At 51.9% G+C, this 21,046-nt stretch overlaps 11 protein-coding genes across 11 annotated transcripts; 6 read left to right on the forward strand and 5 right to left on the reverse strand.

Moving 5' to 3' along the window:
* Positions 1 to 658: 658 nt before the first annotated feature.
* Positions 659 to 988, forward strand: PtrM4_078370 (uncharacterized protein; the record flags this gene model as incomplete). The annotated part of the gene is made up of 1 exon (XM_066106338.1): positions 659 to 988. The coding sequence occupies one exon, from the start codon at positions 659 to 661 to the stop codon at positions 986 to 988; it is 330 nt and encodes a 109-aa protein (XP_065963276.1).
* A 284-nt stretch (positions 989 to 1,272) lies between these two features.
* On the forward strand, positions 1,273 to 2,328 carry PtrM4_078380 (uncharacterized protein; the record flags this gene model as incomplete). Its single annotated transcript, XM_066106339.1, has 1 exon — positions 1,273 to 2,328. The coding sequence occupies one exon, from the start codon at positions 1,273 to 1,275 to the stop codon at positions 2,326 to 2,328; it is 1,056 nt and encodes a 351-aa protein (XP_065963277.1).
* Positions 2,329 to 3,199: 871 nt separating this feature from the next.
* PtrM4_078390 (uncharacterized protein) lies at positions 3,200 to 6,131 on the forward strand (the record flags this gene model as incomplete). Its single annotated transcript, XM_066106340.1, has 3 exons — positions 3,200 to 3,331; positions 3,379 to 5,694; positions 5,751 to 6,131. 3 exons carry the CDS (start codon positions 3,200 to 3,202, stop codon positions 6,129 to 6,131), a joined length of 2,829 nt encoding a protein of 942 aa, XP_065963278.1.
* A 620-nt stretch (positions 6,132 to 6,751) lies between these two features.
* On the reverse strand, positions 6,752 to 7,514 carry PtrM4_078400 (GTPase SAR1 and related small G protein; the record flags this gene model as incomplete). Its single annotated transcript, XM_001940736.1, has 2 exons — positions 6,752 to 7,374; positions 7,475 to 7,514. The coding sequence occupies 2 exons, from the start codon at positions 7,512 to 7,514 to the stop codon at positions 6,752 to 6,754; spliced, it is 663 nt and encodes a 220-aa protein (XP_001940771.1).
* Positions 7,515 to 8,052: 538 nt separating this feature from the next.
* On the forward strand, positions 8,053 to 9,042 carry PtrM4_078410 (uncharacterized protein; the record flags this gene model as incomplete). The annotated part of the gene is made up of 1 exon (XM_001940737.1): positions 8,053 to 9,042. The coding sequence occupies one exon, from the start codon at positions 8,053 to 8,055 to the stop codon at positions 9,040 to 9,042; it is 990 nt and encodes a 329-aa protein (XP_001940772.1).
* A 2,133-nt stretch (positions 9,043 to 11,175) lies between these two features.
* PtrM4_078420 (ProP, Permease major facilitator superfamily) lies at positions 11,176 to 13,011 on the forward strand (the record flags this gene model as incomplete). The annotated part of the gene is made up of 5 exons (XM_066106341.1): positions 11,176 to 11,226; positions 11,279 to 11,687; positions 11,751 to 12,267; positions 12,323 to 12,428; positions 12,475 to 13,011. The coding sequence occupies 5 exons, from the start codon at positions 11,176 to 11,178 to the stop codon at positions 13,009 to 13,011; spliced, it is 1,620 nt and encodes a 539-aa protein (XP_065963279.1).
* A 576-nt stretch (positions 13,012 to 13,587) lies between these two features.
* On the reverse strand, positions 13,588 to 14,508 carry PtrM4_078430 (Tymo-45kd-70kd multi-domain protein; the record flags this gene model as incomplete). The annotated part of the gene is made up of 1 exon (XM_066106342.1): positions 13,588 to 14,508. The coding sequence occupies one exon, from the start codon at positions 14,506 to 14,508 to the stop codon at positions 13,588 to 13,590; it is 921 nt and encodes a 306-aa protein (XP_065963280.1).
* Positions 14,509 to 15,597: 1,089 nt separating this feature from the next.
* On the reverse strand, positions 15,598 to 16,608 carry PtrM4_078440 (glycoside hydrolase family 128 protein; the record flags this gene model as incomplete). Its single annotated transcript, XM_001940741.1, has 1 exon — positions 15,598 to 16,608. The coding sequence occupies one exon, from the start codon at positions 16,606 to 16,608 to the stop codon at positions 15,598 to 15,600; it is 1,011 nt and encodes a 336-aa protein (XP_001940776.1).
* An 840-nt stretch (positions 16,609 to 17,448) lies between these two features.
* PtrM4_078450 (60S ribosomal protein uL22) lies at positions 17,449 to 18,258 on the reverse strand (the record flags this gene model as incomplete). Its single annotated transcript, XM_001940742.1, has 4 exons — positions 17,449 to 17,607; positions 17,655 to 17,842; positions 17,968 to 18,181; positions 18,256 to 18,258. 4 exons carry the CDS (start codon positions 18,256 to 18,258, stop codon positions 17,449 to 17,451), a joined length of 564 nt encoding a protein of 187 aa, XP_001940777.1.
* Positions 18,259 to 18,598: 340 nt separating this feature from the next.
* PtrM4_078460 (NOP1, Fibrillarin rRNA methylase) lies at positions 18,599 to 19,761 on the forward strand (the record flags this gene model as incomplete). Its single annotated transcript, XM_066106343.1, has 4 exons — positions 18,599 to 18,615; positions 18,722 to 18,943; positions 18,994 to 19,407; positions 19,461 to 19,761. The coding sequence occupies 4 exons, from the start codon at positions 18,599 to 18,601 to the stop codon at positions 19,759 to 19,761; spliced, it is 954 nt and encodes a 317-aa protein (XP_065963281.1).
* Positions 19,762 to 20,005: 244 nt separating this feature from the next.
* On the reverse strand, positions 20,006 to 20,488 carry PtrM4_078470 (uncharacterized protein; the record flags this gene model as incomplete). The annotated part of the gene is made up of 3 exons (XM_066106344.1): positions 20,006 to 20,138; positions 20,195 to 20,270; positions 20,326 to 20,488. The coding sequence occupies 3 exons, from the start codon at positions 20,486 to 20,488 to the stop codon at positions 20,006 to 20,008; spliced, it is 372 nt and encodes a 123-aa protein (XP_065963282.1).
* Between the last annotated feature and the right edge of the window lie 558 nt (positions 20,489 to 21,046).

Genomic DNA, 21,046 nt, shown 5'->3' on the forward strand with positions numbered 1-21,046 from the left:
AAGTGGGATAGTAAATAATCGCATTAGTTGATCTCCTTTTTACAATTATATTGGACGCGGGATCCCAACTGAGTTTTGCGTAGCAGATTACACGCGGTACATGAAACCATCTCATCTCGGTGGCTTGAAGCTGATTCTTCCTCATGACATGCCCGAATAACATGCCGAGAGACAACCCGAGACACGGCAGCTTGTAGTTTCACATCGTCACTGTAGGCCATGCCATAACAAGCGTATTCATGCCCGTCAGCACAGTGTATGTTGCGCGTTGATACCATGCCGACAGATAAAAGGGGTACGAAACACAGTCCCCGCTGTGAAAAACTCGCCAGCTGGCAGCTACCATCTCAATTCGTCCCTGCTGCCTGCATTTTCGACAGCGGACATACACACAATAAGTGCTTAGTGCTTGTGACCATTCAGGAGATTTGATATAATCGTCTTTCCTTTGAGATTATTGAGAGAGTCTTTCAGTGTAGAGTTCCTCTGCTTGGGGAGCCGCCCGCGTCAGCACCTGAGGTAGGAGCACCGAACACCAACTTTTAAGGAATTTGGGACCCTTATAAAATTATACGATTTTTACATCATTTTAACGGCACGGCGGCCTGTAACTACCTCAGCTAAATAACCGCTTTCTGCTCTCGCGGAGGTGGTTAGAATGGCTAATGTAGAAACTCCAGAGAGGGCGCCACGGAGTGCCCAACCCCCCCATACACGATCAGAGGAGCCTGAGAGCCCTATTAATACTGACCTGCGCGGCAACAAGAGGAGGCAGCGAGCACATACTCGTGCTGAACCTTCTATCGGTAGCACTGCGCCCACCTCCTACAATCAAGCTGTCTCTGAAGCGGTCCGCCAGCGGATTCAGGCAGCCCAAAAAGCTACAAACCTCCACCACTCCATCATAACGGATCTAGCGACAGCTGTCGACAGATGCCTTGGGAAGTACACCGACCCAGACGGAGCCCGTGTGGCTAAGGACCTTTAACAGAAGGTGCTAAGGGCTATTAACACCTCCCTAATCACGCCCCTAATCACGCCCCCAAACTCAGGGAGCGACTCTGACACTACGCACCGCTCCTGGGCGGACGTAGCTAGGACCCTGAAAAATCCAACCCCCCAGCAAGGGGGGCCGCTACGACGAAAGCGGCCACGGCTGCCCCAAAGCAGCTAGCTCAAACTCCTAGGCGACCTCTAAACACTGACAACCGTATCCTTATAGCGGTTGGAGCGGAGGCTCGGCTCCAACGGGCATCACCATTTGCGGCCCGCATGGCTATTGTAAAGGCGATTAAGGAAATTACCCCCTCCGACATACCTACGGCAAAACATATCAAGACTGGCTGGGCGATTACGCCCCGCAACGACAAAATCAAGGCCCTGCTTATGGGGCAGGAGAATCGCGAACTCATGATCCGAGCGGTAGAGGGCGAGAGCGCAAGACTACCTGAACGATGGGTGAACTATGCAGTCCAGGGCGTAGAAAGCTCATACCGCACTATCACAGGGGAAAGTATACCCACCACAATAGACGATATAGTCAGCGAAGCTCTGTCCCAGACAGGGATCGAACCAGCGAGCTGCCGGCCCTCCAGACATGGACCCACGGAGGGAAGGACAACCTGGATTATATCTTTCACCAGACCCGTACGATCGTTTCGCCTATTTGGGACGGGCGACTACGCGCACGAGATAAAGAAGAACTCACCTGCAATGCTGCACGACCCAGGCTGCCTAGGGTACTGCAAAACCAGCCGCTGCACAAGGCCAGCCCGCTGCACGACATGCAGCAAAACAACGGCAACTCACCAGGGACCACACGGAGAACAATGCAAAGACACACCAAAGTGCGCCAACTGCCATGGCCCATTTCCAGCAACCCACGACAAGTGCCCAGCAGCCCCAACGAGGGTGAATGGCCGACTCATCCAACCTATAAAGGGGGAACTAAAATTCATTAGGGAGGCGGGTGACCGTGCTTCTGAGGCAATACAGCCAGCTAGAGGAAGACAGACAGGCAGCACGGTCGAAACCTCCATTGAAATCACGGACGGCGACATAGCTAATACTACTGAGCCTGTGGGAACACCTACGGACGCAAGTAAAAGAAGCCGACAAGACGTAAACAACCTAAACACAGCCACTGTTAGAGAGCCCGCAACCACCCTAGGGACTAGGAGGTCTAAGAGAACAGCTGCAACTACGCAAGACCTCAACCTAGCGCGAATGTCTGCTAGAAGCGTGCAGCCTAGCACCGCTGACCAAGACCCTAATACGTCATCGTCTGAGCACGCTGACACTGAAATGAGCCTCGGATCTAGTGCGTAATGAGGGCACAACCCGCAAATTCACCCGGCGAAACCACGCCACACCGACACAGACAAATGCAGGTATGCTGGGTGAATGTGGCCAGAAGCTCGCCTTGCCACATTACAGCCTTAGAACGTGCATGGGAAGCAGACATAGACATAGTATGCATCCAAGAACCCTTTACTCTCACTGGAACCCGGACCTCTACACACCCAGGATTCCATATGATATCGCCAGTGATAAGCTGGAACAACCCCACAACGTGGGGAACTGACCGACCACGGGTGCTCACCTATACCCGTAAGAGCCCAAATATAAGGGCTACTCTTATACACCCACGCATCAGCCGGGATGTGCTATGGATCGAGGCCAACGGCTACCGCATATTGAATGTTTATAGGCAGCCACAGAATGACTCGACATTTCAATACCTCACAGCTTTAACGCCACCCCGTAACTGCCTTATAGGGGGTGACTTAAACGCCCGCCATGAACTTTTTGAGCCCGGCTCCACGTCGGCCAATAGGGGGCAGAGATCGCCCGCTGGGCCACTCAGAACGACATACCCTACATCGGCGAGGCAGGTAACCCAACACATCGGGCGGGACACGTGCTAGACGTATCCTTCTTAAATATACCCTTCGCTAGAACGACAGTCCGCGAAGATATGTATACAGGGTCAGACCATTTCACCCTAGTGACTGTCCTTCCAAGCCGAGGGAGAGCGGTGCTAGAACAGCATCACTACCGGGTCCACGAGAGAAACATAGATAGGTTTGCCGGGCTAGTTCAACTCTACACAGTAGGCGTACAGCCAATTAGCAATAGCGCCCCAGCGGACGTAATCGACGCAAGCATAGCTAGAATCACCCAAGCTATAGGAGATGCAATGCACGCGGCGGGAACACCAAATAGAGAAAAAGGCCACTCCGCCCCATGGTGGACAGAGGACTGTAGAGTGGCGTATAAGCGGCATATCCAGGAAAAGTCGGACTATGGCCAATCCCCTCAGAAGCCACCCGTGCGTTCCTAGCTACGGTACGAAAAGCCAAGAGAACGTACTGGCAGCAGCGCATAGACGGCTGTAATAACGACAAAGATCTATACAAGCTAGTAGGCTGGCATAAACTATCATTCGACCAACGGGACACCCCACTTGTAATCGAAGGTAGGACAATCACAGCACCACTCGAGAAAGCTGAGGCACTTAGAGAGGCAATCCTCGACCGTTTTTCGGCGGAGGACGACCTCCTAGAACCACCGCCTCTTGACAACGACCCGCAAACCACGCCACTACCATGGGACACATACATATCGATGGAGGAGACTGAACGCTACGTGATTGGAGTATCTAGCACCTCCCCAGGACCCGATCAGGTGACCGTCCGACTCCTAAAGGCATGCTGGGAACACATTAGACACCTAGTGCTAGGCATCTACCGGGCGTGCATGGAACAAGGCCACTACCCAGCCGCCTGGAAGACGGTAGAAGTGGCCATGATACCCAAAGTCGGGAAGAAGGATAAGTCCTCACCCAGATCAATGAGACCAATTGCCCTATCGTCCTGTCTAGGGAAGGGACTCGAGCGTATCATAGCAAGGCGCATAGCACACACAGCTATGGCTTTTGACATCCTAAGCCCACAGCACGGTGGAGCGCTGCCAAAACGCTCTGCGATGGACCTGGCGACCGCATTCACACACGACGTGGAGATGGCTTGGTCAAGACACGAGCATGTCTCTATGCTCACGTTAGACGTCCAAGGGGCGTTTGACGCGCTACTGAAAAACAGGCTACTACACCGAATGCGGCAACAAGGGTGGCCACCCCTACTCCGGAAATTTATCCAGAACTTCCTGTCGGAAAGGAGGGTGCGAGTACGCCTAGGCAATGTCACTACACCTGTACATCGAGTGGCCTGCGGCACCCCGCAGGGATCGCCGCTATCACCGGTCCTATACACCCTATACCTAGCTGAACTACTCAACCAGGACCGAAAACTCCGGTTCGGGTATGCCGACGACATCAACCTATACCGGGTCTCCCACTCTTTAGACGAGAACGTCGCACTGCTAGCAGAGGACCTCAAATCTATCAATGAATGGGGAGCTGCGAACAAGATCACGTTTGCACCAGAGAAACGGGAGCTGATCCACCTCACGCGCCAGAAAGGACTACATGCGCCGCCAATCCAATTGGAAGATCAAACAATTCACCCTATAGCCCCTGCGCAGGGGGGAAGCCAGACAGCGCTGCGCTGGCTTGGGGTGTGGTTTGATAGGGGACTAACTTTCAAGAAGCACGTCGCAGAAAGGGCGGCGCAAGCTAGGAAAGTAGCGAACCATCTCCGGAGCCTCGCCAACACAGCCCACGGCCCTCCAGCAGGATCGCTACGCAAGGCAGCCATAACATGTATCCTGCCCATACTACTATACGGAGCCGAAACATGGTACGAGGGCAGGACGAAGAACCCACGAATTGCAAGGGTTTCCCGTAAACCCACGGTCAGCACTAGGGTAGGCTGGCACCTAACCACGATAGATCAGGCACTAATAGCAGCCACGAAGGCAATCCTCCCTGCGTGGAGGACAACACCAAACGCAGTACTGCTAAGAGAAGCTGCGATGCCGTCGGCACAGGTGGCGCTAGAGGAGGCCAAGCTCCGCTTTGCAGTTCACCTACGCACAATAGACGACAAGCACCCACTTACTAATAGAACTACACTGCCACTAGTCATACGAGGACGCGCAGCGGGCAACCGACGGATACCAAGATCGAAGGTTCAGCGCGTAGCACAACTGCTACCCGCCACACCCCGAAACGTCCTAGCCAGCCCTCACTTTTCAGACGGGTCGAGGCAGGATCCAACGCAAGGGCAAGGAAAGGACATTGCTGCCCAGAATTTCACCATCTGGTGGGAGTCTCTTGGACAAGAGACAATCACTGTCTTCTCAGACGGGTCTGAACAACAAATCAACGGTACAAGGGTGGTCACTTACGGGTACGCTATATACCAGGGCCAGGCCGCCGTGGCGACTGGACAAGGCTCACTAAATGCCCTTAGCCACGTCTTCGATGCGGAGGCTATAGGCGCGTGCAGAGGACTCAAACACGCACTACAACTCTCACTGCCTAGCCAGAGGGAGATCGTACTTTGCATAGACAGCACTTCGGTAATATGGGGCATACGCGGAACCGCCCCTACCTCCTCCCAATGGGCGTTCCTCCAAATCCATGGAGCTATGGAGGCCTACAACGTGAAAACGCGGTGGGCGCCGGGACACATGAAGATTGTTGGAAACGAGCTCGCCGACCAGCTGGCTGACAGCGAGGCCAAAGACCCGCACCAGCCATACGGCATGGCCGCCTCCCCACAAGATCCGGTATACGAACAGTAGGCCGCCGCCTCCTCGAACATACAAGGGACACTTGGTGGCAGGATAAGAGCAGTAGGCTATCAGCATGGTACACGCAATGGCAGCTGCCATACGATACTAGGCGCACGCCCGCAGCGCTATGGCTACCCCGAAGGATACTCGCGAAAGTCCTTATGATACGCTCAACGCATGGCGACTTTGAATGGTACCACCGAAAATTCAACCACGAGGATACCTCGAAATGCCTATGCGGCAGGCCCAAGACGCCAGAACACCTAGTGTTCTGCAAGAGAGCCACAACACACTTCAAGAAGTGGCCTCTACGCCCCATCGTGCCCCCTCGCACAAGACAGGAAGGCCTAGCGTACCTCGCGCAATTAATAGACCAGCCACAAGAGTTCGAGACCTTCGTTAAGGTAACGAACTCCTTCTATAACGAGTGATTTCTATTTTTGAATTTCACAAAGACCCGCTGAATTCCTTGGCATTATTCAGTGTAGGATTCGCGGCAGAACGCCGCATAGATGCCACAACCCACACGCTCTCTTTCAAACTTTTCATTATATTTCAAACTGCCTCTTGTTACTTTTTCGTTTCTCTCTCTAAAAAGCAGTCATTGTACTGCATCGATCAAAGGCGCAAGCCACGAAATACTAGAATATTGTAGGAAAACGGCTTCAAATGGCGGGAGTCCTTTTCACGAACATGTATATAGGCAGGACATCACTCCCCTTAGATACAAAACACCTAGGAATAGGTTCCACGAGGCAAGTGCGACAGCACTATAAGACCACGGCGGGACCCGCCCGAATACCCTATGGGAGGTTACAGATAGGGCGTTAAACCATAATCAACATCAACAACAACCTGAGGTAGGAGAAAGGACCATGCCACCCAAAGCGTGGCGGGCCTAGCAGAGTTCGCCGATCCGCATGTGCTTTTGCATGTGAGATTAGAAAGCGATATTCAAACAATCTTGTTGCATAGAATGCAGATCGAAAGTAACAACCGGGTGCAGGACGCGAAAACATGGGGTATATTTCTGACACTGCCGCGTCGACAACTATCGCATAACGGGTGGCCTTGCCTCTTTGTTGAACGCCATCCTGCTACATAGCCATTCAACTGCCTCTTGTACACCGGTACCCGTGAGCGCACTACACGGTAGCACTCTGCTATCTCTTACGTTTCCACCCTTTTCTCCTTCAAACACCCTCCGAACAAAGCCTTCTTTGATCCGCACGACCTCGACACAATCCTCGCGATCTTGTTTATTTGCTAATATCAATATCGGCACGCCACTGGCATCTTCGCTTGCCAGCACGCTCTCCAAGACCAGCTTGCACTCGTCCAGTCGCCCAATGTCCTCGTTGCTCGCTGCGTTGCTGGCGCTCATATCTGCTAGTGTCGCGTTGCCAACATCGCTGCTGTCTATTACGAAAACGATGGCATGGCAGCTACTGTAGTATGATTGCCAGAGCCCGCGCAAGCTATGTTGGCCGCCGACATCCCATATCTTGAGGTAGATGGGCGGGTTTGGCGGCGGAAGCGCGATTGTAGCCACATTCTGCCCGACAGTGGGGACGGTTTTTAGGTTGGGATGCGAGGGCGTATATGTGCCTTTTATCTGTTCGAGGAGCGTGGTTTTGCCGGCATTGTCGAGACCAAGGAGTAGAACGGAATACTCTGTCGGTTGTTAGATGGGGACGTAAGCGCATATCGACTAGGTGGTCATTTGGGCCTGGACATGTTTCGGCTGTAAAATGACGTCACGTGCCTTCTTTACTTGTCGCATGCAGATATATCGACTTGAAGAGGTGGTACATGGTTTGCGCAGCGCGTAGTGTCGACGCGTGCCTCACATGTTCGTGGATTGAGGGTTGACTGCAGCGCGCCAATGATGCTGAAGCGGCTAACTATCGATAAGCACATGACACGACTCATCTTCATCCAGGTTTCCTCTTCCAAACTCCAACTAACCTCCGACCTGCGACCTGTCTGTAAGCGCGATCAACGAACGAAATTCTCTTCGGAACGATACAATACTAATGAAACGTACTTTTACCCAGCTGTGCGTCTTCCTTTAAACCCCCCGTTCCATCACGTGTGGTCTGCTTCGACCTATGGCTAGAACGATGGAGCAATCAAAAAAGTCATCTCTGAGTCGCGAGACGCTTCACCTTCTTCTATGAATATGAATACACATAGAGATTTTATCCGGGTGGGCATACAGTACCGATACCCTTCGCGTTGTGACAACGGAACGATCAGGGAATTGACCTTTGTCGTCTTATCAACTTTCTTCACGCCTATCGTTTTCGGATCACCGTCATACCAATCGTTATAAACGATTCTCATCTCACAATGAATCACTACTTCAACGTTGAAGCTGCATCACAAAGCGCCATGGCTAAGCTAAACGGCTTGGCTGTGGCACGTTATGCGTACAGCCCACCGGTGGTCGATGCGGCAGATGATAGCGCAGATGACTACCAAGAAAGCGACGATGGGTCAAAATACAAGCAAATAGAAGAAATGGAAATAGATATCCCGGTCCATTCACAACGTTCAGCACCCCGTCCCATGCCCGTAAAAGACAAGGATTTACTAAAACGCGAGCGGGAAGAACAAGCTGGCTTTATCATTCTCATACGCGATAACAATAAACCCGACCCGTACGGTACAGTGTCTGAAACACATGGTCCGCTTCCATGGTCAGCCATCGCAAAAGCGTATAACGAGCGGTATGGCAAGTCCATTGCTTCGGCAGCAATGGAAAAGCGTGTGCGACAGGGACGAGCTGTTTGGATGGAAAAGCATCTAACGTATCCATCCAAAATCATCTATTCGAAAAAAGTCAAGGAACGTTATCCAGAAGCTGTCGTCGCATTTGCTCAGTCTGATGGCATACTTGGCAACCCTAAACAGAATCACAATTTTCTTCGGGCTAATGATCTACAGGACGGTGTCGGATCCAATGATTCATATAATGATTGGATTGGAGGCTGGATACCACCAGATCATGTTCGCAATCTAGCTGACCTTCACAACTACGCCGATGAAGCATTGTTCACACTTCCCGAGAAGGTCAGCATAGATGTCTATGACAACCAGCAAATCCAAATTGGATCTGTAATCGCGAATCGCAAAGATCTCCTTATGAACTCCTCTGTCTTTCGACAACTGTTAGATCACAACATTAGTACGCAGGTGCAGCTTCAATGTTGGCCACTGGGACTTATCGAACGCTATGCAGAATGCGTTTCCTTCAAAGAAATAGCCCAGCTGCCAAATCGTATCTTTCGCGATGGTGCCTCAGCCATAGAGCTATACTGCTTTGCGGTCCAGGTCTAGGATGACCATGTCCGTGGCCTTGTGCTGGATCACTGGTGCTGGAAATCACAGCAGGAAGCTGAAATCAACCTAGGACTTGAGGATCTGAATTTGCTCTTCAACAACACAGAGCCTAGCGATCCGGCGCGCGAGTTCTGGACTGCTACAATTTGTGTGGCAGGACTGGTAGATCGGGTGCTTGGGACGAATGGATGTCATTATGAACTTGTCGCTCATATTCAGGAGATGATGGCGTGCGGTAGTTAGTCATTACAATGAATGGTTTCAAAGAACTACTGGTCACTCAGAAGGCCTGGTTGCCGTACAGACTTTTGCTGCGGGGCCATATGGCTGTCAAATATAGGTAGGAGTGTTAGCTTTCTTACTAATAGAATCATCTAGAAGAATCCGGTCGTGGTAACCTTATCAGCTTAGCACATGTTTACACATGTTGGAAGCCCATAATGCAGGTCTCAGTGACAAAGGAATTACTTGACAGCATTACACACAGGACAAGTACTAGAGGATTCTTGTATACAGTACAAATGCAGTGTTAGCCGGATTGGAGCCCTCAAAAGAACATACCTTTTGTTACCTCCTTGTGCTTGGCTTCACTTGCAAGTCATCTAAGGGATATTCACGGGACCGCCCTCAACTGTGCGCCTGTTAGTATAGATTCTACGTTTCCCGTAAGATCTCAAATGCACACCCGCGCCAAGATTATAGGATTCGGTCCTGGTCGTGAGCTCATGGTTTATTCGAGGATGCCTGGTCTGCCGTTGATCACAGGTCGGCATATATCCCACTGTAAACTTACAGCCCATGCATGCGTTACGCTTACAGCATTTCAAGATATCGACATGGCCCAACGCGACACGGGGACAGCCCCTCCGTAGTTCCTGACCCACAGAAGATAACCTGGGGTAGGCCCACTTAGCGTCCTTGATTACGCCCTCCAGAGCTAGTTTAGGCTTTCCCCGTCGCTCACCCCACAGCGTTCCCTTCGACAACCAACACACTCTCCGTTTCTCCTCTGGGTGCTCAGCATCGAGGCGCTTGGGCTATGGCCATCATGCGGGGTCAGACACCAGCCCCCAGCAAGCGCCTTCCTGTTGCACTACATACACACCTGCAGCTAATCTTCTAGCTCATTCGCGGACAGAAAGCATTATCGTCAACGGCAGGCCTTCCTTCACACATGGCTACATCTCAGCGGTTGCTCATTCCACCTATACCATGTGTTCAGTATAGGTGTCAGATAGCAGGCGTGTCGAGCCGAAAGTGCCGACACCGCTAGCTAATAACGGGTTAGCGTCTTAGCAGAACAAAACTCTCAGCGCGCACCTTAGAACAGAGAACAATACAATCAATCATGAACATCCATCACTTTTGTGCAATATCTCATCTAATCTGACAATAGGAGATGCTGCATTGACACCTCCGATCCACTTTCTAGCCCCAAGCACGTGCATGCTGGATGATTATCTGCTGATTAATATCCAGGACTACCGTATTGCCGTAGCTGCTAAACTAAAACACGCCCGGCATGATTGCGTGGTTGATCTGCTTGACATCAAGACCTAGTCATTGGTTTAGCGCTGCCTAGAACAAAGTTGAACGCGGTATCCCTGGTAGACAGGGTTATATCAATCCGGATTTCAAAGTTCAGAGGAATCTCCCACAACTGTCTAGTATTGCCGTCAGCATCGCCAAGTGACTGTCATGCCGATCACGGCTTTCCATCATAGGGGTAGTAGCAAACGCTGCGCAGCGTAACCAGCAGCACCAACGATACTCTCTACGGAGAATTTCAAGCTTCCTTGAACAAGTGTACTCAATCTCGCAAACTGTGGCGCATCTGCACATGAGCGGGACGGTAGGGGCATGTCGTAGGCGACAGGAGCCGCCCCGAATTAGGCCCGGACCATGACGTTCCGTGCTCATCTCGACCCAAACCATATTTCTAGAACACCGACCCCCCCTACTCGACGCCACTGGGGGAGCACCATCAGCGGGTCATTGCGGCCCACAACCCGGTACTCTGGCCCTCTATACGTGATTTGCATGCTCCTAAAACATGTCTTATAGTTCAGTCGCGTCCCAGTTGGCAGCTTACCTCGCAGCAACTCGTCTGGAGTGCCCCTGAATACAGCAATGTCAGACATCAAAGAGGTTCATCTCACCACGACAAATTCTTCGAATGGCGTGCGTGTGAGCCCCAGGCACGACATTTAACAGTCGACTTACGTATTAGCAGGACCCCAAAGGTGCCGTGACCAATGTCGCAGTCATCGCAGGCTCTGAAGCCATCGTGGAAGCTAAGTTGAAGGAGCCTGTGCAGCGCTTTTCCAAATCTGCAATGCTGCTTTACGTCTGTGCTTTTGTCGGCTTCTTCTGCTCCACCTGTAATGGCTTCGATGGGTCCATGTTCAACTCGCTTCTCACGAGTAAACAGTTCAAGGATTACTACGATGTCGAAAGTACTGGTGCCTGGGCCGGTATCGTGACCTCCATGTACCAGATTGGTGGTGTTGTTGCACTCCCTTTTATCGGCCCTGCTTGTGATACGTGGGGCCGGAGGATTGGTATGGTGATTGGAGGGGCTCTTGGTTGCGCTGGTGTTATCATCCAGTCCACTGCACCTGCTTCCAACCCTGTGGGTCAATGTGAGTAGCGTCCATGTACGAAATGTATCGAAAAGTTTGCTGACTCCGGACTTCACAATCAAGTCATGGGCGGAAGATTCTTGTTAGGCTTCGCTGTACCCATTCTGACTACCGCTGGACCCTTGTTTGTCGTCGAGACTGCGCATCCAGCTCACCGAGGTGTTATTACTGGCCTCTACAACACCTTCTGGTTCGTCGGATCGATTCTCGCAGCTGGTGTCACCCGCGGCTCTGCCAGTCTCGGCGGCAATCAGTCCTGGAGGGTTCCTGTCTGGCTTCAAATGCTCTTCCCAGGTATCCTCACCATAATCCCCTGGTTCCTACCAGAATCTCCTCGCTGGCTGTACACGCGCGGCAAATACACTCAGGCCAAGAAGATTCTCGCAAAGTACCATGGTTGTGGTAATGAAGATAGTATCTGGGTATCCATGCAGCTTCGCGAGTATGAGGAGTATCTCAACATGGATGGTGGTGACAAGCGCTGGTGGGACTATCGTTCCCTTTTCAAGACCCGCCAAGCTCGCTACCGCCTCGCCTGCAACTGCGTCGTTGCTATCTTTGCGCAGTGGGCGGGAAATGGGTAAGTTGAACAGAAGTTTTAGTGGCAAGGAACGAAGCTGATTGGTGCCAATTAGTGCTGTCGACTACTTCATCTCCGGTGTTCTTGAGTCGGCAGGCGTAACGGGAGAAATCGAGCAGATGAACATTAACCTGGGAAAAAGCTGCATGCAATTTGCCTTTGTAAGTCTAATTACCAACAATGTGGCCGAGTGCTAATCCCATGTAGGCCATTGCGGGTGCTCTTTCCGTCGACAAACTCGGTCGCCGCCCAATGCTGATCGGGACCTTCTCCGCTATCACCTTCATCTGGGCCGGCGCTATCGGTGCTGTTTCCTACCAAAACAAAACGGACAGCGCCGCCGCTGGCAATGCCTTTGTCGCCCTAGTCTTCCTCTTCAATGCCGTCTTCGCTTTTGGTATCACACCACTGCAGGCTCTGTATCCCGTCGAAGTACTTTCCTTTGAGATTCGCGCAAAGGGCATGGCTTTCTCTAACCTCTCGCTCACCACGGCCATGTTGATCAACCAGTTTGTTTACCCAATTGCGCTAAAGAAGATTGGCTGGAAACTGTATATTGTGTTTGTCTGCTGGTGTCCTGTACAGGCGTTTGTTGTCTGGTTGTTCATTCCCGAGACGAAAAACCGTACGCTGGAGGAGATTGACGATATTTTTAATGCTCCGAATCCGAGGAATGCGTCGTTGGTTAAGAAGAGGCTGGCTACTGACGGAAAGGGGAATGTACTCCAGATTGAGAGGATTTGAGAGGATGGCTGCTTGCATTACACTCTTGCATCCATCACACTCTCGCAAAGTAGGAATTTTAAATTTCATCGACACTATGAACCTTTGCACGTCAAAAATGGAAATCCTGATATTCAGTAGGCAATCCGTATTCATTACGAACTCACATGCCGTCATCCCAAGTTTATCATGAACTACCTTCCCAACCATGATTCCAAACCGGGAGCCTTTGGCACAGGTTCGGTCACAGAACCCATCGAATCACCTTTACTCCCCTTTCTAACCACCGCAAGTACCAACCAGCGCCCGAAAAAAATAAGCCGCCTCATGAATAGCGCGCAGCTTCTCCTCCACGTCCGCATCGCGCACAGTCCACAGCGCTGCCTTTGCCTCCTCCAACCGACAGTCCGTCGCCAGCACCATTTTCTCCGCTTCCAGCATCTCCGCCGAAGGAACATCCTTGCGCAATCTGCTCGTGTCGCCGTTTCTAGAACATACGAGACCTGCCAGACTATTCACCATGGGTAAGCCTCCAGACAGCTTAACCCTCTCCTGCATGTCCATAGCGTACAAAGCATTGATGTAGTACTCTGACAACTAAACTTGATGCTGGGTAAAGCGCGGAGAAGTGTGCGAGTGGTAATGACCTCGGGATACTGGGCGCAAAACGTTGGGATAATCATCGCTCGACCTGCTGAGAATATCCTGCACTGTAGCCTGTGTGCCAGCGAGCCAGGTACGATCGACCTCTATGTGCAGCCCGTTCATCAAATCGCCCACAAAGCTCAGTGTCGCAACATCCAAATCCTTCGTCCCACCTACAAAGCGCTGCAACACCTCCATCCAAAAGTCATCCACCAAAAGCGTGGGCAACGGCTTGTCTATATTGGGTAGCTTGTACCCCAGAAACACCTTCCGGCCACGGGCATTAACATACCCATTCACCGGATGTCCTATATCATTAAGCGCGGCCTTGTTCTTACACTGCCGATCGAACAGGAAGAGCAGCTGATCAACAACCATATCCACAATCCACGTGACCCCCATCTCGCGCTCGAAGAAGATGAAGATGTTTACTGTGCGAGCTGTAAAGGGTGCGGGTACGACGAAGGCGGTGTCTTCCGGATCTACTCGGGCTCGGGTGGCATAGTCGGGGGAGACGGCCATCAGGAGGTTGGCGTCAACGTCTTGGCTGAATTCTCTGAGATTGTCCTGGTCGGGTGAGGGGAAGTAAAAGGTCACGGGCTCGTAGGTGCGGTGGCGAAGGTGCAACTTTATGCGGCTCAGGGATGAGATCGAGGTTGAGTGAATGGCGGAGGGGTTGTAGGAGCCTGGAATGAGAGGACGCGTTGAAGTGGGTGGCTTTTTGGGTATAAGTTGGGGTGAGAGTTGGAGTGTGGCGGGATTGTTGGCTGGAAGGAAGGAGAAAATCGGGGGAAGATTGAAACGAGGGTCGGGATATTGATAGAAAGGCGCTGGTCGATGACGGTTGTAATAGGCATCAATGTCCGGATCCATAGGGCCCCTCGTCCATCTGTCCGAATGCACGTCTTGATACTGTTGCTCCTCGTCCTCCTCTTCATCTTCATACTCGTACTCATCCTCCAAGTCCCCCGGTATAGGCTACCTGCACGCCTCCGCATACTCGGGATTATCCCGTGCAAAGACCTTTCGCGCAATGCCCCATCGATTACTCATCGTTCCTGGCGCCAAAGGCTTCTTCATTTTGCCCCGAAGTCGCTCATTGAACTCCCGCGCCACTTCAGTCCAGTCCTTGGGCCCAGTGAAGCCAGGGATGAGATTGTCGCGGGAGTGAATGATGAAGGGGTCTTGATCGGAGACAGTTTGAGGGTTGTTCAACCAGAGGCGGGTGAGAAGAAGGTGGCAGTTCGTATTCTGGAGAGAAGTGCGAGGCTGAGGTGTTGGCTTGCCGGCCCGGCGGGTTTCCCTTTAACGCTTTGATTGGCGCAGTATGGCAGCTGGGGCTCGTGGGCCCGGATTGCCGTACGATTTAAGATTTGAGGCCATGGTTCCAAGGTTGCTAGGGCGTTGGTGGGTTTGGAAGATTGATAGATGCTTTTCGTCCAAGCAAGTGACTGAGTTCTGTTTAGTACAAGGGTGGTTGAGAGGCCGAAGTTGATTCTTTGATTAGTTTTGTAGGGAAATTTCACGACCAGCTGTGTTTTATGGTCCGTGGCGAGCCTCAGAGTGACGCGCTTAAACGCCTAGGGTTACAGTTACTATAGTGGGTGAGCTAAGTGAAGTACCGGCGCTTCGTCACAATGCAAGTGAGTGACTAAATTACCCCTGGTTGTACGGCAGTTCATTATATTGATTGGGATTTCGCATCAATATCGAAACTTGGAATAAAGGGATCGAAATAATCGAACGAAGAAGAAGAATGTAAGAAGACTATGCTCTCTCCGCACTGGAAAGATCGCATGGACTGTACGGAAAGCCCCAAGATTTGCAAAACAAGACGCAAGATGTTTTAAGAGAAAATACGGAGGTAAGTTACACGTAAATGTTGTAATATTTCGTTACTACGCGTTAACTATATGTACAAATGATCTGGGTATCCGCTCTAAAGACATAGAAGATATTCATCTAGAACATGGCAAAAACTGCCGCGCACATCGAAAGTGCAGTCATCAATCCAACACTCAACTTCAACCCACTCGCCGCATTGTCCTCACCTTCACCCTTCTCCCCCTTCTTGAAACCATCACCTAGGTACAACGCTCCAAGCTCAGTCAAACCGCCCTTATTGTCGAATAATGCGACGCTGTCGCCGGTCCATTCATTCGCATCGCCGGTCCTGAATGCGCCGAACCACGAATATCGCTCAACGTAATCCTTGCCATCAAGATACGGTAGTGTCTGGTTCATCATCGCAACAGTATTCTTGTCGTCCTGTTGTGGCAGTGCCATTTCCGTAACCCAGATCTTCAATGGCTGATCTCTTGTTGAGTTTGTGTTGTAAAACTCATCCAAGGTGGCTAACCAGCTTGTCAGGCCATCGAAATTTCCATACCAATGCGCGGCGACGAAGTCTGTAGGGCAACCGTTCCTTGAATCAATGTCGTAACAAGATTCGTTGAATTTACGTAACCAGTCCAAACCGTTTGGGCTGCCCGTCGTGACTGGGTGGCTAATCAGCCATTTCCTTCCTCCACTGGAACCACCGCGAAAAGGAACGACGTAGTCGATGTAGGCTTTTGCAGCATCTTCGGGTTTGATGCTGCTTCCTCCACTTCCAGTCGTTCCATCTGGTTCGTTGAAGGTAAGGAGGTGCTTGCTGCTATCGGGCAAGCCTTTAATCACACGTTCGGTCTGGGGATCTTGCGTTGCGTCTATGCCATGGATCATGGGCACAAACTCCAAACTGCTGTCGGCAGGGATGAGGTTGTTGTTTGGGTAGGGCGACCAGTTGTAGTACCATGCTAGTGGGGAGTTGCCGGTAGTGAGGAGGCGATTATCGGGGGTGTGTGAGTCACCGATATATGCGAAACCGCGTTTAGAGCCCTGTGCTAATGCCACCGTTGAGAGCATAGCGAAAACGTTCATGTAGTGCATTCTTTGCCGTCGATGGCGTGTGGATTGCGTGAATTGAGACATGATGGTAAACGAAGAATGTATGAGAGTTTGAGAGTTGACAGAAGTTCAGGTATCTACACTTGGGTAGAAAAGATGGAGATGTGGAGATTAGAGAAGGGTACCTGACAGCGGATAGATCCTAGTCTATTATAGTTATAGATGACTACTTATCGGTGGACACATTCTGTGGCAAGGCACATGGCCACGCTGGTGGCTTGCTGGGCATGCGTCATCGATCACGGCAAAGTTGGCAACAGCCCTGGAGCAATTGAAGCCCAGCAAGTATTGCGCCTGACTCGAGGTGCGTGGAATACGAGCAATCTGACAGTGGCAGAAAACGGACCGGTACCTTTTTGTGTCTAGATCACCGTTGAATGTACCAATGGCTGGTATTTTCTTTTCAAGTTGCCGGAGAGCTGCCGTCTCAGCTGCTAGACTGAGTTGAGACTAGCACAACCCTGGTCAGTCTCTAGCATAGCTCATGAAAGTCTGACGCAGATTACAACTTGCAACGAGTATAAAGTGAAAGAAACCAGGGGTAGAAATTGCAAAACGGTCGTGTTGGAATTGGACGTGGATTTGCAAGCAGAACAAACTGCACCGAGAGGAGGCTTCTGAGCATTTCACAATCAGGTACAACACAGCAGCCACGTTTCGCATCGTCGTATACGGTCTGGATGTTTGTGAACCAGGCCTTGGCCCTATTTATTTTATGGACCAGACACCGGAGAAATCGAAGTGCCATATCATGCATACATGATGAGTGTGAAAGACCCTGAAGATTCATCGCTCATTGACTCCAAACCGTGCCCATGCCTTGACCGTTTTCTTCGCCAAACATCGCCTCCCTCGTTGCTTCCTCTATTCCTCAGCAGGGGCGGTGATGGCCTTGCGGACGGCGCGGCCACGCTGCCTGGAGTTCATGCGGCGCTCGAGGGACTGGGGACCCTTCTGGACAACCTCGGCACCCTCGGTGAGGATGAGCTCGATGTGGGAGGGGTTGGACATGTAAGGGTTGATCTGGGGCTGTTAGGCTAGGGTGCGGAATATGGGCCAGTTATACATACACGACCGTGAGCACGGTAAGTGCGCCTTCGCTGCTTGGGAGCCTGGTTGACCTGGATGTGCTTGATGATCAAGTTCTCGGTGTTGAGACCCTTGGTGTCGGCGTTGGCCTCGGCGTTCTTGAGGAGACCGATGAGGATCTCAGCGGACTTGACGGGCCAGCGGGCCTTGGAGACACCGAAAGCCTTGCCTGCTCAAGTCAGCGTATGTTCGTGCAATTGCTGACATGCACGCCACTCCACAGTCCCCTAATCCTCCTCTTCCAGTGCATTTCCCCTCTAGCTTTCAGGCGTATGTTCGTTCAGGGCGACTCACCCTGTGCAGTGCGTCCAGTGCTGCCAGCGTACCGCCTCATGGGAATGGCCTCCTTGTGCTCCAAGACATTTCCGAGGTAGGTGAGCGCGCGGTCGAGCTTCCAGCCGTTGACGGCCTGGGCGGTCTCGCGGGTGTTCTTGAAGGAAACGCGGAGGTAGCTGCCGCGGGCGCGGGCAGACTTTGCGCCGTCAATGGAGGTTGCTCCGTAGCGAACCTGCAAGAATTAATGCCATGTTCGTAATGCACGTGTTGCGCCAGGATATAGATAGACGACGGTGGCAGACGTACCATTTTGTCGAGATGTGCTGTGGTGGTTAGTTGAGATTGACGACGATGTTGTGTCGACCGAAACCGAAAATGCGACTGGAGTTCGTGGGCTCTCGGCAAAAGTAGCGGGCCGCTTGCGCCAACCCAGATATGATTGGCCACGCAGCTTGGGGCGCTAGGACAGCCGTCTGGAGCTTAGAAAAAAATCTCGAACTTCAACCGCGAAGCTCCTGCAGTACCTCGTCCGCGACAACCGTACCCACAGCCTCTATTGCAGTTGCCTTTCAACGCGTACAGGAGCTAATCTTGCCCAACAGCTTTTGCAGCCCTATATTATACCCCAAGTACTTTGATCCGATAAGAAATGGCCTTTACTCCCAGGTACGATGCTCTAACATCTTGAATTTGGATCGCGACACGAGCTTTGTTCCAAGCGCGCAACATCTTGTTCAATTACATGTCAGCGCATTTCTAACATTCAACACAGAGGCGGACGTGGCGGTGGTGACCGTGGTGGTCGTGGCGGTCGCGGTGGCTTCACTCCTAGAGGTGGTGCCCGCGGTGGATTTGGTGGAGGTCGCGGCGGCGGCGACCGTGGTGGCCGCGGTGGTGGCCGTGGCGGCGGTCGCGGTGCTCCTCGAGGCAGGGGCGCTCCTCGTGGAGGTGCCCGTGGAGGTGCGCGCGGTGGTGCTAAAGTCATTGTCGAGCCGTGAGTAGAGCTCATTCTCATGTATGCGACTTGCGCTAATTTGGATCCAGCCATCGCCACGCTGGAGTTTTCGTCGCACGCGGAAAAGAAGATCTCCTTGTCACCAAGAATTTGACTCCCGGAGAATCTGTTTACGGCGAGAAGCGCATCAGCGTTGGTTCCACCGCCGCACCAAAGGACGGCGAGACCGAGGCCCCATCCAGCACCGAATACCGCGTCTGGAATCCCTTCCGTTCAAAGTTGGCCGCAGGTATCTTGGGTGGTGTCGACAACATCTACATGGGACCCGGCTCCAAGGTCTTGTACTTGGGTGCCGCCTCAGGAACCTCAGTATCTCACGTTGCTGATATCGTCGGACCGGAAGGAACCGTCTTCGCAGTTGAGTTCTCGCACCGCTCAGGTCGTGATCTGATCAACATGGCTACCCACCGCACAAACGTCATCCCCATCGTCGAGGACGCCCGGTAAGCATCACGTGATTCGCGCTTTTGATGGGATTTGATGCTAACCTTCCCAGTCACCCTCTCAAGTACCGCATGCTCGTTGGCATGGTCGACTGCATCTTCGCCGACGTTGCCCAGCCTGACCAGGCCCGTATCGTCGGTCTCAACGCCGGATTGTTCCTCAAGGTTGGCGGCGGTATCGTCATTTCCATCAAGGCCAACTGTATCGACTCAACCGCTGCCCCCGAGGCTGTCTTCGCACAGGAAGTCAACAAGCTGAGGGAGATGGGCATCAAGCCTAAGGAGCAGCTTACTCTTGAGCCCTTCGAGCGTGACCACGCCATGGTTGTCGGTGTCTACCAGCGATCGCAATAAATGGGGGACCAGAGCTGTAATGGTTTGACGGCGCTTTTCTGATTTCAATCATGCATGCATGCGGTCATATACCTGTACTCGCACGGAACTTGGTACTTGGTGTTTTCAGGCGTCACGAGGGAACTTTGTCATCAACTTTCAGATAAAAGATTTATGGATGCAATTCAAACGTTTACGACTACGGCTTCATCTGCATTCTGTGCTACTAATTCGACAAAGGGTTTGTGGATGCTCTGCATCAAGATTACGGATGGTTGAGAAAGGGGCCGATGAAGTCACACCGCACCGAACTCAACTTGTTGTCATACCCATAACGACCCAGCATTTTGATTCCTGGGAAGGTAAACGGAAGCGCTTCGCCATGACAATCTGGCTCGCTGCATTATACATGTAAGCTCACTGTCTATGCCTCCAGTCTGGGGCAGGTACATACGAGTACAGAGTGCAGAATGTGCCGTTATCTGGCCCAGCTGATGAGACATGCTTGTAGTAGGTGGGCGGCATATTGACTGTGTTCCCGTTAGTCCTCTGACTTCATCTCGTGGTATCTATGGGGAGGCATACAGCACGATGAGACTTCCATTTGCATGTTGTCGCAGTTTCCGCGAAACGATGCGTCAGTGCAAATGAAGAGGTGAGTTGTAGAAGGTGCCGTATTGGATTGAGGTGTTGGTGCTGCGAGAATGGAGGGGGTCAGGAGGACGAGGGCAGTGGTAAGGAAGTGCATTACTACGGCTTCTCCGATCTTTGTTTCCTCTCTTTAGATGAATAGAAGGGTGAGATATGGAGATACTTGAATCGGGAGGGATTGTTTTGCATTCTTATATATTTGATTCGTGTAACAGTGGCCCTGAGGGATGTTGTTCCTCCCTGGGGACAATGCGTTGTACCTGCTGACCGACCGAGGGCTGGAACATGGCTGTACTCTTTTCGACCACGATCAAATGTTTTGGGGATGAAGGTTGTCAGTACATTTTCTGGGCGCGAGGCGTCAGATGAGGGTGCGTTGGCAGAATACATGTGGTGGCGAGCAAATCGTCTTCAATCAACGAGCTACTCACTAGTCGCCTGGCCTTGAATCCTAGGCACAAGCGCTGTACACTAAGCACCAATATAACTGTCGCTCGAAAGAGTTTGATCCAGAAAAAGCAATTCCGCATAGCATCTGCAGTGACGATCAATGAAATGTTGAGGCGTGACGTCAGACCAACGTACGTACTTGGGGAAACACAAGTAGGCAAAGCTCACCCCGCAAGCATTCTCCAAACTAAAACAGCAACCCCAC

The sequence above is a fragment of the Pyrenophora tritici-repentis genome, chromosome 3 (assembly GCF_003171515.1).
Source record: "Pyrenophora tritici-repentis strain M4 chromosome 3, whole genome shotgun sequence".
NCBI lineage: Eukaryota > Fungi > Ascomycota > Dothideomycetes > Pleosporales > Pleosporaceae > Pyrenophora > Pyrenophora tritici-repentis.